At 42.0% G+C, this 19,425-nt stretch overlaps 1 protein-coding gene across 2 annotated transcripts in view; it reads left to right on the top strand.

Annotated features, from left to right (window-relative positions):
• The window catches only part of tnr (tenascin R (restrictin, janusin)), a 133,145-nt gene extending 114,327 nt beyond the window's left edge, over window positions 1–18,818 (top strand). For both annotated transcript variants that reach the window (XM_079570262.1, XM_079570263.1), the window contains exons 26-31: window positions 503–635; window positions 1,740–1,891; window positions 2,027–2,123; window positions 16,307–16,468; window positions 17,127–17,290; window positions 18,043–18,818. In XM_079570262.1, coding sequence (XP_079426388.1) covers window positions 503–635; window positions 1,740–1,891; window positions 2,027–2,123; window positions 16,307–16,468; window positions 17,127–17,290; window positions 18,043–18,159 — 825 coding nt within the window. In that variant the 3' untranslated portion in view covers window positions 18,160–18,818. The remainder of the gene's footprint in view (window positions 1–502; window positions 636–1,739; window positions 1,892–2,026; window positions 2,124–16,306; window positions 16,469–17,126; window positions 17,291–18,042) is intronic.
• Window positions 18,819–19,425: the final 607 nt, after the last annotated feature.

The following is a 19,425-nucleotide window of genomic DNA, read 5'->3' as shown; positions in this document are numbered from 1 at the left end:
TTTGATAGCTGTCCAAAATGTCTGCTCCTTCTTCTTTATGGCTTAACAAAGGCACGGTCGGTGCGGATTCTGTCTTTGAAATGGGCTAAAAGGATGCCATTTCTAGACAGAGCAAACAGTTACACATCCATGATCATTTATCAGAAAAATCTATGGACATAATGCAGTGTACATTATTAACATTTGTTACAGTTGGGGTTCAGTGAAAGACAGTGAGAAGCACAGTAGCAATCACCTTAGATATTTGCCATCTCTGGCTATACTGTATGTGCCATCTCCACAAGAAGCTTAATTGCCAAAAATTTTTTGTCTGAGGGCCACATTTGGTCCCCGGGCAGCTCTTTGGGCACCTCTGGTCTTGTCTCTTATGAAATTACCCCATTATTCACTGTATACTATCGCTATAATATTATTCAGTTGTAGCTGGAGGTTGTGCTGAACAAGCTTTAAATAATTACCTGTTAGAGGATTTCACCTGTGTGTGTTTGTCTTGTCCCCAAAGGAGCTGATCCTGGACTCCGAGGACACGTGGATCCGCCTGGAGGGACTGGCTGAGACTACAGAATACACCGTAAAGCTTCAGGCTGCCAGGGGACTAGACACAAGCGCTGTTGTGTCCACTACCTTCACTACAGGTGCAAAAAACACATACTTTTATACACTCGCAATGATAAATGGACCCAAACACTGTACTTAGCATTTTTCCCTGGAAGGTGCATAATGACATATCTCTAAAGCCAGGCACGATTTGTACATCCCCTCCCTGCGGACAACTGAGAGAGACTTCCATTAAGCCGCAGCTGCAGGGTGGCACTTACTAAACAATGGGCTTGAATCTTTAATGTCTTCTGTTTGTATTTTGTCAAACAAGAGTTAGAGGCACCATAACAAAGTCGCTAATCACCAGGTAGCAACATAAACATGCCACATTTTGACACCAGTATCCATTAATTTACCTTAATAGCAGATAGAGGCTGGAATAGTGTGGAAATGTTTTGTTGGCCTTAGTGTTGAGCGCTGAGTTATATTAATTTAGGTTTGATTGCTAAAGAGCGTGTTCACACATACATTAGTGAACAATATGGCCACCTGGAAGTATTTGCGATTGTTTCACCTGTTCATGCAACAGGGGGGGGAATAGGTTGTGGCCTCGGGTGTATAGGACAGTAACCTTGGGTGTGTAGGACAGTAAAAAAGTCTCTTCTCCAGTTATTTGCCTCGTTCTGAAGAAGGCTCAAGGTGAGGTCATAATCCTTAATCTCAGCCTCCACTGTCTGCCTCCAGGTGGTCTTGGGGCGTCCTCTCTTCTGTTTGCCTTCAGGAGGCCAGAAAAGGGCTGTTTTGGTGATAGAGCAGGATAATTTGTCCGTTCCCAAGTCCATCTTCTCTTCATTATGACAGTAGACATGTCATCAGCCTGGAGCCATTCATTAAGGAGAACTTGACTGGAGATTGTTTCTGGCCATAAAAATCCTTAAGATCCTCCTCAAACAACTTTGCACTTAAGAGAGAGTTAATTCCTCACACAGCTCCGAGCACCACTTAAAAGTAGTTATGACAACATTAAGACTGCCTTTGAAGGTGATCACTAGATACGCTGTGGGAATAACAAGCGGCCATCTGAATCCTGAATGTGTTTCTATTACGCAGACACAGTTCTCCACTTGGCCCAGGTGAGTACAAGGGAAAAGCTTCACAAAGCACGTCCTGTCAACTTTTTCTCATCTTGTCATCTCCAGGGAGCCGCTTGTTTGCTACACCTCAGAACTGCGCCCAGCACCTGCTCAACGGAGAGACACTGAGCGGAGTCTACACCATCTACATCAACAGAGACCCCAGCCAAGGCGTGCAGGTGTACTGCGACATGACCACGGACGACGGGGGTTGGATTGTAAGACTTTTACTTATATAACGCTGCTATATTTAATACTACGGTTGTCTTTTAATGGGAGCATAATAGTAAACAAGAAATGTGTTATGAGTTATGGTCCTCAAATATGTAATTGTTTCTTCATTTTGTCTCAAGGTGTTCCAGCGCCGACAGAACGGGCTGACCGACTTCTCCAGAAAGTGGAACGATTACCGCGCTGGCTTTGGAAATCTGGAGGATGAGTTTTGGCTTGGTAATATTTGCTTTTTAGACCTTTACATTCGAAGTGCGAAGTCAAGTTTCAACTTTTCAACATATCATGTGTTTTTCCTATATTTTAGTTTACAATAGACACGTTTTCCAAAAAAGTGTAGTTTTTAATTTCATTGTTTTTGTATTTGTACACTTTGCTGTCCCCATTGGGAAATCTGACCTCTCCATTTGACCCGTCCTTTCATGGGGACATTTTAATGCTAAGGACACATCTCTCTCCTCACATGCAGCCTTGTACGAAAGACTATGCAGTTTGTCTCCCATTTTGTTCTATCTATGTGACACTTTCCTGAAGGCTGTATCCTTTTTTTCTTTTCTATCCAAAATCCATTGCTATGACTCAGGTGGATTTACTGTGTGCAGTCAGCAGAAGGTCAGAGCATTCACATGGTTTAAATTGATATATTTATTTTATGGAGAAGGGAAACGTACCAGTATTTTTTCAGCGTATTCCACATCAGTAGTTCTTGATTAAGATGGAGAGCCGTGCTTTTCAAACCTTCTCCTCCAGTTGCTCTTTTGGCTCTCCTCTTCTTGACTTCACAAAGCTGCCCTGATTCATGACTGGATTGTGTGAAAGCTCGCCTCAGCTGTAATTGTTTTTAGTGTCGTTCCAATTCTAAAACAAAACACATCACACTTCGTTTGATGGACTGCTGCAAAGTCTTTCTTCCCCAAATCTCATTATGAAACAATAATTGTATTCATTAGAAAATGTGCAAATGGCTCATGTTTTTTTCATGTGCCAGTTTATTATTGTTTGGTGCAGATGATTAAAGGGAAATATTACATGAATATTTCATAGAAACAAATGAGAATGCAAAAAAGGCCGTTTTGAACTTAGTGATTTAGAGAAATTAAATTACACTGCAGAAACATGTGATAGCAGTGTTGCTTGAGCAGAAGGAACATTTCTACTGAATTTGACTGGCTGTAACCTTGCTTTGTTGTTTATAGTTGTTTACACTGTTGTCGAAACAGTTTGTACTATCATGATCCATTGCATACACCAAAAAATCTGAATCTGTTAAAAAGAAATATGATCTGGTTCTGAGGCACAAAGTCAGATGTATGAGTAAATTAACCTGATTTTTTTATCATGTTTTGTATAGAGATGCACCGATCCAGCTTTTTGCTTCCGATACCGATACTGGGCTTTGAGTATCAGCCAAAATTAACTGACACCAAGAGACTTTCTTAAAAGTGGCTTTCTCTGAGTGAATAAGTGAATGGTCGTCTTATTTTCATTGTGAGATCAATAAAGTATTTTCTTGTCATTATATTACAGATCATCAATTCTATCTGATAATAAACAAATGGAAAAACATTTAACAAGGATCACTGGATTTTTGACACTATCCTTCGGACAGGCTATTTTACATTAACAGCTCGTATAAAGTCATCTGATCATTACAACTTGTGCATTACAAATATTGTAGCTGCAGTCCAGGCAGATTTAAATATTTTATTTCATAATTTAATTGTTTATTAAAAAGGACAAATAATTCATACAAGACAATACAGTTCATAATTAATATTTAATATTTCATTGTTTTTCATTTCTTAAAAATTATGTAAAATATGGGGAGAACGTATTTTTGGTTCCGCTTTAATTTGAGTTGCTACGGGGACAGCATAGGCGTGGCACAGAGCAACATGAGGCCACCGGCACCCACATGAAGCAGAGTCCGAGAGAGAAGCCAATTAAGACTAGAACTTTATTTCCTTGGAGTTTAAGCGGCCAATGAGGTATTTTATTGAAGCTGTGTGATTTGTGTGATTATCTGTGACATTATTTTAAGTTTTATTGTCTTAACTTTTTAGTTCTGACGGCATTGTACTGGCATGATTACGGCATGTGAAGACATGATAGCCAAATAAATGTCTGTGGAAACCAGAGGATGACTTGAGCGTTGATTAACTCTGAGGGAGTAACAGTCAGAACTCAGCCTACATCGTGCTGGAGAAGAGAGAGGAGAGACCGGGGCCAGACGCAGCCGCGGAGCCGACAACGAGCAGCTCGTTAAGGAGTGACGTCGCGCTCTAAGCATCAAAGGAAAGGCCGACTGCATGCGCGGACTGCGTGCACGGACAACCCAAACCAGAGGCAACCAGGGTCCAGGAGTGCAGCGTGGTTAACCTACCCTCAAGTAACACGTTTAAAACAAGTTAAATGTGAAGAAGTGGATTAACCTAGCTAACTTTAAAGGGACTCTACAAGTGCATTAAAGGGGTAACCTGCTGCAGTCTTAAGTACAAGTTTAAGTTCAAGAAATTGCTTTTGTAGCAAAGAGACTGTTAATAAGCATATTTAAGTTGAATTACAAGTGTTTTGAACATTTTAAAGGGTACATCAAGGTACTTAAAGGGCAAGTCATATCATTTTCTTTGACTTGAAGTTATTTTCTGTTTTGTAACAAGTGAAGAAGATTTATTATTTTGATGTAAGTGTTGTAATACACATTTAAGTTCATCGTTTAAAGAGAGATCTTTTAAGTTGATTATTTGTAACCACCCTTTGAATGGTATTTAAGTTGAGTTAAAGCTACTCACAACTAAAGTAAAGACATTTTAAGTTAAAGTCAAGTAATTAAGCCCAAAGTTCATACACAAGAAGAATAGTGACATGGCCGACCAAAAGGACTATGACCCTGAAGCTGTGGAGTTGCTGCAAGAAGTAAGTCCTGAAGAAGAAACTACAGACACAAGCTCAACAGGCCAAACAAAGTTAAGCACTGGTAAAGCTTCTGCAGAAGAGGTCTTGAGGAAAAGTTTGAGACTGAGAAAACTCACTGAGAAAGGCCAAGCGCTGCGTGAAGAAAAGCAGAAAAAGCTTCAAGCTCGCTTCACTCACAGTTATGACAAGTGGAAAACTGCTGCTAAAGAAGCCAAAAGAGCACTTGATGCACCTGTTAGCGCAAGTTTGCAAACTCACATCGTTCAAGTCCGATATACCTGTGGAGAGGTGAAAGATGCCTATGAAGACCTACGCAGTTATGAAACTCCGGATGGAGACACCCGCCGCAGAGTGGACACATGTGATGCAGTTTCTCAGAAGATCATACGACAAGCACAAGAGAATCTTGCAGCAGAAGAAGGTGGAAAGGATATAGAAAGATCCGCTCAGTGGAGTGAAGCTGGCTCAGTGTTCATTTCAGCAACCTCCCAAAGATCCAAGCACTCAAGCAAGTTGTCTGTCAAAAGGCAAGAAGCAGCAGCAGAAGTGGCTGCAACAGAAGCTACTCTCAAGGTGATGGAAGAAATGGAACGTGAAAGACAGAAACTTGAAGATCTTGAATTGGAGAATAAACAAAGGCTTGCAAGGCAAGAAGCAGAGAACGCTGAAAACCAAAGAGCTTTTGAGCAAAAGAAAAGAGAGCTTGAACGCTTAGAGACAGTTAAACAGATGAACGCTGCTAAGGCACGGCTGAAAGTGTATGAGCAAGAAGGCAACTCGGATGAAGAAATATCTGACCTTCTGCATGACAAGAGCAAATTAAGAAAGACCACATCAAGATCAGTGAGTCATGCTGAACCCAAGTTTGCACTTTCAGTACTCAATCCAATTGCTAAGCCATTTACTATGCCACAAGACACCACGAGAGGGCGACCTATAGGCGATGCCACACAGGAAGATGGAACAACAGCACTGGCTAAAGCATTAGCAGAGTCCATCAACATAAGCCGTTTACCAGTTCCAGAACCCGCAGTTTTCAATGGCGATCCTATCAAGTACAAGGATTGGAAAATGTCGTTTCAAATGCTTATTGAAAGAAAGAACATCCCAGTCATTGAAAAGATCTACTACCTACGCAAGTATGTTGGTGGTCCGGCAAGAAAGGCTGTTGAGAGTTACTTCCTGTTGGGAACAGACACGGCATACCATGGAGCTTGGGACACTCTGGAGGAAAGATATGGAAGTCCATTTGTAATCGCCAAAGCCTTCAGAGATAAGATTTCCTTGTGGCCGAAGATTGGAACAAAGGACAGTGCTGAACTAAGAGAGTTCTCAGACTTTCTCAGAGGTTGTGAAGCAGCAATGTTCCAAATCAAGAGTCTCGAAGTCCTAAACGACTGCAGTGAGAATCAGAGAATGCTCAGCAAGCTTCCTGATTGGCTTACAGCAAGATGGAATAGGAAAGTCATTCAGATTGAAGAAGAGTGTGGTTCATTTCCAACATTCAGCAACTTTGTTGACTTTGTCACAAGAGAGGCCAAGATAGCATGCAATCCAGTGACCTCGTTGCATGCACTCAAAGCAAATGATTCCGAGAAGATGAAGACTCCAAAGATTCGAAGTGTTGGAGCAAAGACATTTGTAAGCAGCGCAGAAGAGAAAACGGAAACAAAGAAGTGTGTTTTCTGTGAGAAATCCAATCACAACATTCAGACATGTCGAAAGTTCATGGAAACGGCGATAACTGAAAGAGTGAAGTTCGTACAATCCAAAGGACTGTGTTTTGGATGTCTCAGCTTTGGACACCTTTCCAAGAAATGTGAAAAGAGAAGTATCTGTAATACATGCAAGGGAAGACATCCAACATGTTTACATGAAGAAAGAGACAGAGAGTCCAGAAAGACTAAGGACAGTGAGAAAGAACAAAGGGATACTAAAGGGATGAAAGAATCGAAGGACACCAAACAAACTAAAGAACAAAGTAAAGAAACAACAAGCGAGGCTATCTCAAATCGTGTGATCCAAAGTGATAAGAGTGACCTCACGTCCACAATCGTTCCAGTTTGGTTATCCACAACAAGCAACCCGGAACATGAAACACTGGTATACGCCCTTCTGGATAGTCAAAGTGACACGACATTTGTTCTGCAAGAAAAGGCAGACGTTCTGGACACAGAAAAGAAAGATGTGCAGTTAAAGCTCTCCACACTGTCGTCCAAAGATTCAGTCGTTCCAAGTCAAAAGCTATTAGGGCTACAAGTTAGAGGCTTCTATTCGACAAAGAGAATCCCTCTTCCCATGACCTACACAAGAGAGTTCATCCCTGCCAATCTAAGTCATATTCCCACACCCAAGACAGCAAGAGCATGGCCTCACTTAGAGCACCTCGCAGAAGAGATTGCCCCTCTGATTGAATGCGATGTTGGTCTGCTCATAGGTTACAACTGTTCACAAGCACTGGTACCGAGAGAAGTTGTGTCAGGACAAGACAATGAGCCCTTCGCCCAAAGAACAGATCTTGGCTGGACAATAGTTGGAGGTGTTGATCCATGTGTTGACTATGGAGATGCTATTGGATGCAGCCACAGGATTATTGTCAAGGAAGTGACACCCAGCCCAACATCTGAGCAGTTGTCGAAGGAAGTGCACTACATTTGTCGCACACAAGTCAAGGAAGTAGTCACACCATCAGATGTCATCAAGGTGCTAGAGTCCGATTTCAATGAGAAGAAAGTGGAAGACTCTCATTTCTCCCAAGAAGATTTGCGCTTCATTTCAATCATGGAGGAAGGAGTGAAAGTACAAGAAGATGGACATTGTGAGCTACCTTTGCCGTTCAAGGAAGACAGACCAAGTCTACCGAACAACAAGAGCTGTGCAGAACATCGACTCAAATGCCTCAAGAAAAGGTTTGAAAGAGACAAACAATATCACAACGACTACACAAAGTTCATGAATGAAACAATAGAGCGTGGAGATGCAGAAAGAGTTCCTCCTGAAGAACTGTGCAAAAGCCCGGCATGGTACATACCGCACCATGGGGTGTATCATCCCCAGAAACCCGGAAAAATAAGAGTGGTGTTCGATTGTTCGGCAAAGTATGAAGGAGTCTCGTTGAACAATCATCTGTTGACAGGACCAGAGTTAACCAACAGACTGGTAGGAGTCCTGTGCAGATTTCGGAAAGGTCCAGTGGCAGTGACATGTGACATAGAACGCATGTTTCATCAGTTTAGAGTCAGAGCTGAAGATCAAGACTATTTTCGCTTCTTGTGGTGGGACAATGGAGATTTCCACTCTACTCCGTCTGTCTACCGCATGCGTGTCCACCTGTTTGGAGCCGCCTCATCACCGGCCTGCGCAAACTTTGGTCTCAAGTATATCGCGGCACAAGGTCAAGGACAGTTCAGTGAAGTGACGATAAGGTTCATTGAGAGAAACTTTTACGTGGACGATGGCCTGATCAGCTGCCACTCTGAAGAAGAGGCAATCCGTCTCGTAAATGAAGCGAAGCAACTCTGCTACACTGGGAAATTGCGACTCCATAAGTTCATTTCCAATAGCCAACAAGTACTCGACTCTCTTCCCAAAGAAGATTGTGTAGAGACGGTAAGAAACCAAGACCTTGCATTTGGCGAGCAACAGATTGAAAGAGCTCTAGGCGTGAAGTGGTGTATCGCCTCAGACCATTTCCAGTTTCGAGTAGTTGTGAATGAGCGTCCACTCTCCAGAAGAGGAGTGTTGTCGACTGTAGCTTCCATCTACGACCCACTCGGCTTTTTGGCGCCTTTCGTTCTACTTGGCAAGCAAATACTACAGCAAATGTGTCGTGACAAGGCAGACTGGGACGAACCACTCTCAAGTGAACTCAAGCCACGGTGGGAGTCCTGGTTGTCGGATCTCAAGAACCTTGCAGAAGTCAAGATTGACCGTTGTTACCTTCCAAAGGATTTCCAAGCAGTTCAGAAATATGAACTCCACCATTTCTCAGACGCAAGTGTTTCAGGATATGGAGTTTGTACCTACTTAAGAGCCATCAGTGAATCAGGACAAGTCCATTGCTCACTTGTATTCGCCAAGTCCAGAGTAGCACCCAGCAAGGTAACTACAGTACCAAGGTTGGAGCTGTCTGCAGCAGTCGTCGCAGTACGTGTAAGTGACATGCTTAAAGCAGAATTAGAGTTGGAAAACACAGAAGAATTCTTTTGGACGGATTCGCAAGTAGTCTTGGGATATATCAAGAATGAAGCAAGACGCTTTCATGTTTTCGTAGCGAACCGCATCCAACGTATCAAAGAGAGTACTCAACGGACACAGTGGAAGTATGTTGCATCAGAGGACAATCCCGCTGACCATGCGTCTCGTGGACTGAAAGCCAAAGACCTCATTGCTTCCAGCTGGTTCAGTGGACCAAGTTTTCTCTGGCAAGAAGACCTTCCCAGCGGAGAGATCAAGGTGGGAGAACTTGACGCAGAGGACCCAGAAGTACGCAAAGCTGTTGTGCACCACACACTAACAAAGATGGATTCTCTGGCAGAACGTTTTCTGAAATTCTCCAGCTGGTCAAGACTAGTCAAAGCTATCGCAAGGCTCACCAGATTTGTGAAAGAGTTTAAGAACATACAAAAGAGAACCAATGAAGCCACAAGTCTAGAAGAAAGACAAGAAGCTGAATTTACAATCCTAGCCATTGTACAAAGATCAGTCTTCTCCAAAGAAATCAAGGAACTTCAATCCAGACAAGACTTGACGAAAGACAAGGCAAGTAGGCTGTATCGACTCAATCCCTTCCTGGACCACAAGGGTATCCTCAGAGTGGGAGGTAGATTAGAGCAAGCTACATTGCATCCGCATGTCAAGCACCCAGCTATCTTACCAAAGACCTGCCACATAACAAGGTTACTGATTGGTCACTATCATCAGCAAGTGCAACATCAAGGGCGTGGCATGACGATAAACGAACTAAGAGCAAACGGCATTTGGATACTCGGATGTAGTCAAGCAGTAGCATCCTATATCTACAACTGTGTCAAATGCAGGAAATTCAGACGAGGAACAGAAGAGCAGAAAATGGCAGACCTGCCCAGCGAGAGAATGAAGACAACTCCTCCCTTCACGTATTGTGGGATGGATTGTTTCGGCCCGTTTTATGTTAAAGAAGGAAGGAAAGAGTTGAAACGCTATGGACTGCTGTTTACGTGCTTGTGCTCACGCGCAGTACATATCGAGTTACTCGACGATCTGTCAACTGACGCCTTTCTAAACTCACTCCGAGCTTTCATCGCCCTACGCGGAAATGTGCGTCAGCTTCAGTCAGACCAGGGCACCAACTTTGTTGGAGCAAGACGTGAGTTCCTGGAAGCAGTCAAAGAAATGGACCAGGAAAGCCTGAAGCAATTAGGCTGTGAGTTTGTCATGAACCCTCCCTCTGCCAGTCATATGGGTGGAGTCTGGGAGCGGCAAATCCGCACAATCAGAAGTGTGTTGACCTCCATTCTGGATCAGTCTTCTCGAACACTAGACAGTTCATCATTAAGGACCTATCTTTACGAAGTGATGGCTATAGTAAATAGTAGACCCATCACCCCACACCTACTCAACGATCCTACCGGACCTCAACCACTTACGCCTAATCTTCTTTTGACCATGAAGTCGTCGGTAATACTACCACCACCAGGAGACTTTGTAAAGGAGGACCTGTACCTTCGCAAGAGATGGCGTAGAGTTCAATACCTGGCCAATGAGTTCTGGCACAGATGGAGAAAAGAATACTTAATGAGCCTACAGCAAAGACAAAAATGGCAGAAAACAAGGAGAAATGCACAAGTCAACGACATAGTGATCATAAAAGATGACACAGCACCCAGAAACGATTGGAAACTCGCTAAAGTCACCGCAGTGTATCCAAGTGAAGACGGATGTGTTCGTAAGGTGCAGCTGCTAATCAGTGACTCAGCATTAGATGCTCATGGAAAGAGACTCAGTAAACGAGTACACTTGGACAGACCGATCCACAAGACTGTTACACTTTTAGAAGCAAACTAGTCCCATAGAGTATGTTAAGTTCATTATAGTAGAAATCACAAGTGATTTGGTGGGAGTGTAGCTGCAGTCCAGGCAGATTTAAATATTTTATTTCATAATTTAATTGTTTATTAAAAAGGACAAATAATTCATACAAGACAATACAGTTCATAATTAATATTTAATATTTCATTGTTTTTCATTTCTTAAAAATTATGTAAAATATGGGGAGAACGTATTTTTGGTTCCGCTTTAATTTGAGTTGCTACGGGGACAGCATAGGCGTGGCACAGAGCAACATGAGGCCACCGGCACCCACATGAAGCAGAGTCCGAGAGAGAAGCCAATTAAGACTAGAACTTTATTTCCTTGGAGTTTAAGCGGCCAATGAGGTATTTTATTGAAGCTGTGTGATTTGTGTGATTATCTGTGACATTATTTTAAGTTTTATTGTCTTAACTTTTTAGTTCTGACGGCATTGTACTGGCATGATTACGGCATGTGAAGACATGATAGCCAAATAAATGTCTGTGGAAACCAGAGGATGACTTGAGCGTTGATTAACTCTGAGGGAGTAACAAATATTGTTTCAGCTTTTCTTTAACAATTGGCCACTTTAGATATTTCTATCATAGCTTCGCCTCAGCCTTCATTAGTTGCCGTTAGCATTAGCATGTTTCCGCTATTTTTAGCATGCTGTTGCTACCTGTGGCAATCAAAAACACATATGCGGAGGTTAAAGCTTACTCGGCGATTTCATTCTCCAGGTTCTTAGCTTAAAAATGATATACTGCATGTTCACTTAGATTTTGTCGGTGAAGTTGTGTTTTTTAAAGTGGCGAGAGCCAAAACTAGTATCGGTTCAGTGGGATCCGCCCATTAGTCCGACAACCCATTCGTCCGACGTCTCATTATTCCGAAAACGTATATGTAAAACTGAAATGGTAATTCCCAAAATTAGGTTCAGGCAAGAGTCCACTGACCTTAAGGTTAGGGCCAGTGTTTGTATATGGCTCTCTAATCCACAACATTTTGGACGTAAATGAGGCGTCGGACTAATGGCCGGTCGGACCGACGACATGGCACCGGTTCAGTATCGGATATTTGCAGCCGATACCCGATGGCGTATTTTTTCCAGTATGGGCTCAGATATCCAATACCAGTGGTGGATCGGTGCATCCCTAGTTTAATATTTATGTACTGTATCCCCACTGTATACTGGAAAGCACTTTTAACTTTGTTTTGAAAAGTAATATACAAAAAAAAACTGAACTGAATCAAATTCCAGTGCGGCAGTAAATTTACTACATATTGTAACTCGCTAACATCCTTTCAGTACACTACAAAATGTATTGGAGATTACCGGAATTGATCATCAAGTTCAAACAAACTTTCTTCACTTGTAGCCGCTCGTGTGTCCTCCAACTGACCTACACTACTTCTTGAAGACTTTTATTTGGCTGTGTAATATACAACTAGCCTCAATATTCTTTTGACTAAATGTCCTGGATGCACTTGCGCCCCTCCACAGCAGGGCACCTCTGTCTGCCTGGTGGGCCGCACTTTTCTCCTTCTTCCCTCCACTTCTTTCCACTGCACTTTGTCCTTTCAGTGCTTAAAAGCAGCTTAATGTAACCTCAGGGTGTGGAGCATCAAGGAGACCCGGTGCACTTCAGTGAAAGCCTCTCTGTGCGATGCCAGATTACAGATAGCATGTCAGCGGGGAGCACAGAAGAAAACAGTAAGAGGCGGAAGATATCACGACAAATCCAGTTGACCTGCTCGACCACACGTGCATTCACAGGAAGAACTGCTCTAGCTCGATGTTAATCAATCACATTTGGATGAGACACATTTTGGCAAATCATGTTGTGGCTTTTTTTTTTTTTAAATCATGACTCTTGTTTCTGGCACAGCAGGGAGGAAGTGTTCTTGAATAACAAATATAATGAACAGAGCGAGTCACTGTCAAAACTCCTTTTTTCAACATTAAGACATTTTGCTTTGCTATTTTTACTTGTGAGATCAGGATGAGTTTAATGGCAAATAGCCTGCTTATCTAGGTCAGCAACACACAATTTTAGATATCCAAAAAGTGAAGTCAGTGACCCATAATTTCTCTCTTGTAAGCAACTGCAACCTTTTTAGCTTGGTGTTTTTTTCTTACATAATACTGCAGCGTTGACATGTAGAACAACTTTGTAGCTACTACCTAAAAGTTTAAACAGCCCCCCGAAAACCAAAAAGTTAAAGTTGTCATTAATCTGTTTTTTCTACCAATGTTAAGGTTAAGACATGCTTTTTTCGTCCCCAAAGAAATAGTTCAATTTTGTAATTACTGGGGCAGTGAATGGCGATAATCTAGCGGCCAGGCAATTTATTGCTACATTCCTAATGGTGCCTGTCCCAAGCCTGTAAAAAAAAAATATATATGTGGATGATCAAAAGCGAGATGGTTTGAGGGTGAATCTTTGCCCTGCTGTTGTGGCTTCTCATTGTGGAAAAATTGAGTAAATTACGCAATACGTGTGGACGTGTGGTTCTTTTATAGTCAGTGGGTGACATCACACTTTCTATATGCACTCTTCTTCATTATGTAAGACGCAGGCATCAGTGACATGAAAAGCCGGCTCATATAATCGACAGTGAGCCACTTTGCTGTGGTGATGTCCTTATCGCCTGCGGTGGAGCTGTTTTAAGCCTCTGTACAGTGAATTATCTTCACAGAGCAAAAAGAAAAAAACAAGTGAATGTCAGGCAGATGGCAGTGGATATCTATTGCCTCTGACCTTCACTCCTCTGTCTACGCTGGGGTCACTGTCATAGCCCCCGAGCACTATTAGACATTTAGCTAATCACCCGCAGAACAGCGATCCAGGCGGCCGGCACAAACCATAAACATCAATATCATCTCCGCTTATGGAGACGAACAAGTAGAGCCACTTAACCCGACAGCAGCAGTAAAGACTATGGGAATTAAGCTTGTACAATTATCTGTCGCAGTTTAGGGAATGGCCGGTTTTATTGCAGCTCCAGGGCAATGTGTTTTTCCTGTTCAGTGACCCCGCCTTGTTTCACATCTAGCACAATGTCAGCTTGGTGCAATGGCACAGTGGAACTACTTTACAAATGTGTCCACGTTGGCAGAATTCCCAAACAGTGCACGTATTCTTTGAAGCACACTTCAGTAGCATGCGTCACTGCTTCAACCTTTTGATTTGATTATCAGTGTAATAAACTATTCTGACTATTACTTCCAAATGGTGAAAGTCTTCAAAACAGCATACCTACCTTGAATGTAACTGCAACCCATGAATAAGTTCTCTTGATTTTATCACAATTCCCACTGACAAATTACAGCAGAGCACCTGCCGTGGCGTGCACTCTCGTCATTATCAGATATCTCTGAAATATCTGAGGTGTATAAAGTTGCTGTACTGCTGTATCTCTATAGAACGTTGAGCAGGAAGGAGACACACAGTTTTCCCCCTTAAATATGTGCTTGTTATAATCTGATAGCGAGCAGTGGTCCTGGTCCACTCGCTCCGGTCAGGGAGCTGCTTCTTATCAGCTGTTGGTACTCATATAATTCCTGCATCTGCTGCCTTAAAGATAACCTGTATAAGTGCATATCTCTTAGGAAGTCGCCGTATGTGACATTTGCAAGAAACACGGTAGAACTGACTATAGTTTGTAAGGATTTGTTCAAAACAGCAATGCGAATGACTGGCATTTTTCAAAACTGCAAGAAACAGTCGGAAGTAAGCGTGGACATTATACTATTTTGTTCAGAGCCCTAAAGCTCCAGTGAATATAAAAACAAGAGTAAAGTAAACTAGAAATGCAATGGCTGCGCCATTGCGATTGACTGCGGAAATGCGGGAAGCGAATGCAGAAATTGCATAAACTCTTCAAATTGCATAATCAAATTTGCATAAACTGGTAAAATGCATAAAATGTCATGTTGCATAAACTGTATAAACTGCATAAAGTGGTAAAATGCATGAATGGTCAATTTGCATAAATTATGTAAATTGCATAAACTCTTTAAAATTCATAAATCCTAAATGGCATAAACTCTTAAGTTGCATAAACGGTTTAAAATGCATAAAGTGGTTAATTTGCATAAATTGTTAATATTGCATAAACTTTTATATTCCATAAACTGGTCAAACTGTTGAAATGGCCTCAGTGCTTGATTGGCAGAAGCTGCACAAATGGCTGAAAGGCCTGGAGTCTCCCCATTGGCTGGATTCCCCCATACACACTAATGCGACAGGTCCACATACACACTAATGCAAAAATTTCAAACTCTCGTATAAAAAAACTGGAAAACTGCAGAAGGCCAATTTTTTCTCAAAACCCACAAGTTGCAGAAGCTGAACATGCACAAAGTGCAGAAATTGCAGAAAATGCAGAAAAAAGTGCAGAAAAGCATGGATTTGCGGCTGCCCCATTAAAAGTCAATGGGAAAAATCTCCGACATTTTGGCCGATTGCGGAAAAAACGTAAGTTGCAGAAGTCCCAAAAGTAATAGCACCCTTCTCCTCAACATGCGGAACGTTTTGATGCATAACTTTCATAAATTGCACAAAGCATGAAGGTGCTGAAAGCTCTAGAAAATCGGGAAAAAGATGGAAGAGGAATAATAATAAAGAACATGAAAACCAATAATTGACTGCGGAAGAATTCCGCAGTCAATCAATGAGTATTTATAAGTGTAGAAACACACTTTTCTCCTGCTGTGTCTAAAACTCCCCTGACCATTCTGCAGTGAGTAATGGAACGGAATGGCCTGGCTTTTCTTCTTCACAACATCATTTCACATGAAGTTCACATTAAGTCTTAGGTTTTTATAGTTTTGGCTAATAATGATTTATTTATCAGCCTGTTTTGTTCCCCTTTACATTTGGACTTTTCCATTGTGGATATTTTCACAGCTTTAGTGTAAAACCAGTTACAAGAAGCAAAATCAATGACAGGTTAAAGCACAAAAATATCCTGCATTATTATATATAAGATATGATCAGAAGATTATCCCGTCTTTCATTATGCCTTACATTTGTATTACACCTTATAAGTCTGAGGGTTTTGCTTCTGAAAGTGTTTGTACAGTAGTCATTACACAACTTATTCACACAAAGGCAGTGGGTGAAGTGTCTTGCCCAAGGACACACTTGTTAGAGGGTGGATTCAAAGCACTGACCTTTGAATTTGTAGATTCAAATGCTCTTACCAGCTGAGCCACCTGTCTCATTGTGTGTAAAACCTGTTAACCTTGTAGTGTAGAACTCTACAAACTCCCTCACATGCATTTCATGAACTGAAACTCAAATTGGAATCTAATCGCATTCAGATATTTCCAAAAAGTGTCCTTTTTTCTGAATTCGTTCAGATATGGTGTGCTCATGTGTTTCTATGGAAGCTTTCTATAAGCCCTGTTTCACTCTCTTTATGTGCAGGTCTGGACAACATCCAGAAGATTGCCGCTCAGGGTCGATATGAACTGAGAATCGACATGAAGGATGGGCAGGAATCAGTCTTTGCTAACTACGACAAATTCTCCATCGGAGACGCCAGAAACCTCTACAAGCTGCGGATAGGAGAGTACAACGGCACTGCGGGTACCTCTCAGTCAAAGTTATGCTGTTGTTGAGCATGCATAATGAGTACATTTCTAACTATAAAACTGTTTTTTTTTTTAAAGAGGAGTATGAATACTTCCCGAACCGACAGTGTTTAAAAACTTTTTGCTGTTGCTTTATGTCAGAACGTGCTGTGTATTCATGTGGCAGAATTTCTCAGCCCTCACTGCAAATAGTGTCCCATCATCGCGCTGCGCCATCTGCCAAGCCTTTCCGTCTTCGCTCTCCCTAAAGCTCCTCTGCATTTCCACTGTCAACATGACCATATGCCCGAATTACCTGTCACCCGCTCATGTTTATCATTCTAATTCTCAGGGCCTAATTCTCAGCCTCCCAGTCTCCGCGCCTGCCCGCCCATCCCTTTAAATCCCCCCATCATGCTATTATTCACTGAATCCTCTCAAAAATGTTTACTGAAAGGGGAGATCTATTATGCAAAATGTACTTTTTTAAAACTTTTTATCACATTACAATGTTTCCCTCATCAAATCATACCTGGAGCTGTGTTTTATACAATGGAAATCATTGAAATTTAAACTTTTATTAAGCAGTTTTAGATAAATATTGCCTTTTCCTGCCAATGAATGCCCTAAAAAGGGATACTTCTCCCACTGTGACACTGTGCCTTTGACCGCAGGGGACTCTCTGAGCTACCACCAGGGCCGGCCGTTCTCCACGAAAGACCGAGACAACGATATCGCCGTCACGAACTGTGCCTTGTCCTACAAAGGGGCGTGGTGGTACAAGAACTGCCACCGAGCGAACCTCAACGGCAAATACGGAGAGTCCAGACATAGCCAGGTCAGTCTGTTTGTTTGGTTTTGAGTTTTTATTCCACTGACATTACCAACGTTTTTATGGAGGCATGTTTTGTACAGTTGTGAAATGCAGCTTAGGGCGACACAAGCGTATTTGTTTTTGGAGCGCCTTCTTCAACCACTACGAGTGAATCCTACTAAGAAAACTTTTACAACAACAACCATGGTTTCTCTTAACTGCTATGTGCGCTCCAACATAAAACTGTGTTGGAAAGCCATCGTCCTCCTATAATAAATCAATCAACATTGCCTACCTGGTCTCTACTGAGAATGACAGGCAGCGTATCTCAGTTTGGAGAGGAACTCCGAGCACCGCTTCTTGAAGTGGTCTCAGATAGGCAGAGGTGTTGTGTGAAGCTGTGATTGGCTCAACTTTAAAGCCTGTCAAGCATCACTGCCTCTCCCACCACTCTGTACCACTCGCTGGCTTTTTGATGACAGAAAGTGAGAGGAGACGCTGGATTGACTTGTAAGGAGAAACTCCGATCTGACAGAAAGAGAAGTCTGTCTGAAGAGAGTCTGGATTAAAGCGTTAGCATTCTGAGAGCGTCTCTGTAATTGAGACATTTGCCTACAGCTTTTCAAGCATATAGCCTTTAAAAATAAACTAGGCATTACTCATAAAACAGCCACTTAGTTCTCTGCTTGATAAGTATTTGACATTTTCTTCTCATTTGAAACGCCTGCCTGTCTTGCGCTCCCTCTGTTTGTTTATGCAGCTTGTGTTCTTTGCAGGGTATTAACTGGTACCACTGGAAAGGCCACGAGTTCTCTATTCCCTTTGTGGAGATGAAGATGAGGCCGTTCAACTTCCGAAGCATCAGCAGCAAGAGGAGGCGGTCGGCTGAGTGAACGCGCCCACTGCCGGGTGACGCACACGGCGAGGTCGGACCATGTTCAACGCGGGATTCGAGTCATTCCGCGACGTGAACAAGCTGATTGCTACTAATATTTTAACATTTGTAAAATAACATCTATGACAAAACGCGTGAAAAGCATTTCTAACAAACCCCTCTTTAGCAGCATGAGACAAGGTCCGACCTCCGTTACCCTCCGTTAAGTCCAGCTTTTAGCTGCTCCTGCTGTACTTCTGCCAGAAGACAATGTATGTATTTTAGGAACAATTTCAATGACAATGGTTCAATTTGCTGTAAACAGGAAAGGCAAACCCAGAGCTTTTCTCTCCTTCTAAGTCCATGAATGGCCTTTCCCTGTGTAAAGAGGAGGAAGCTCTGAAATACCCTCAAAACTGAGGACGCATTATTTTGGAACAATACTTTTAACAAAAATATACTGTACATGCCCTTAACTCTTAACTGTAAGATATCTATATTTTTATAACTGATATTGTGACAATATTCACCTATTTAATTTATTTATAATTAATTTAATTTAAGTCCCTATGTTCAAACCTGTCTAAGTTCATGTCATTATTAAAACAATATATAATTAAATCGACAACCAAATCTCCCAGCAAGCAGTGCACCAGCAACAATCACATGAATTACTTTAGTTCTGTCTATGTTATTTAAATAACTTTGTTCACGTGGGCATTAATTAACGATGTTATGTTGTATGTACTATATACTGTGGTTTGTCATTTGCTGATCAAAACCCAATGTAGATTAGAGAGTCAACAGATTGAAAGCTATGATGAAAGCCTCCTGTACGACTGAGAGCTTACACAAACACGTAGGGAGCAAAAAGCATCATGTTTTAATGAATTCAGCTTTCAGAAGTTGGATCTCCATCTTTTGAAGCTGTGGATAAAACATTTATGCTCTGTCTCTCCATGAATGTACCTTTGTTTTGACTTATCTGGGAAAAGTTGGCTAATGAAAAGCTGCCAGATAAAACTGCACATAACTGAGATACCAGTGTCAGTATTAAGCTACTTTGTCTCCTTATTTGCACTGAAATTTCAAACGCTACGAGCCATTTTTGTTTCACTTGTGTGTCTTTTACGACTGTTCATAAAGAGATTATTTCCTCAACTCCACCGATGAACCACTGCTCCTGCTCCCTCTCTCTGTGTGGGACCACTTATGATGTGTTGCGTGCAGCTATGGTGACATTTAAGCAAAATCGGCTTCATAGACTCGGCCTGCTGTTTGAAAT

The sequence above is a fragment of the Gobius niger genome (assembly GCF_951799975.1).
Source record: "Gobius niger genome assembly, chromosome: 13".
In the NCBI taxonomy this organism is placed as follows: domain Eukaryota; kingdom Metazoa; phylum Chordata; class Actinopteri; order Gobiiformes; family Gobiidae; genus Gobius; species Gobius niger.
Note: the sequence above shows the minus strand (reverse complement) of the source record. Positions and strands in the feature narration are given on the sequence as shown.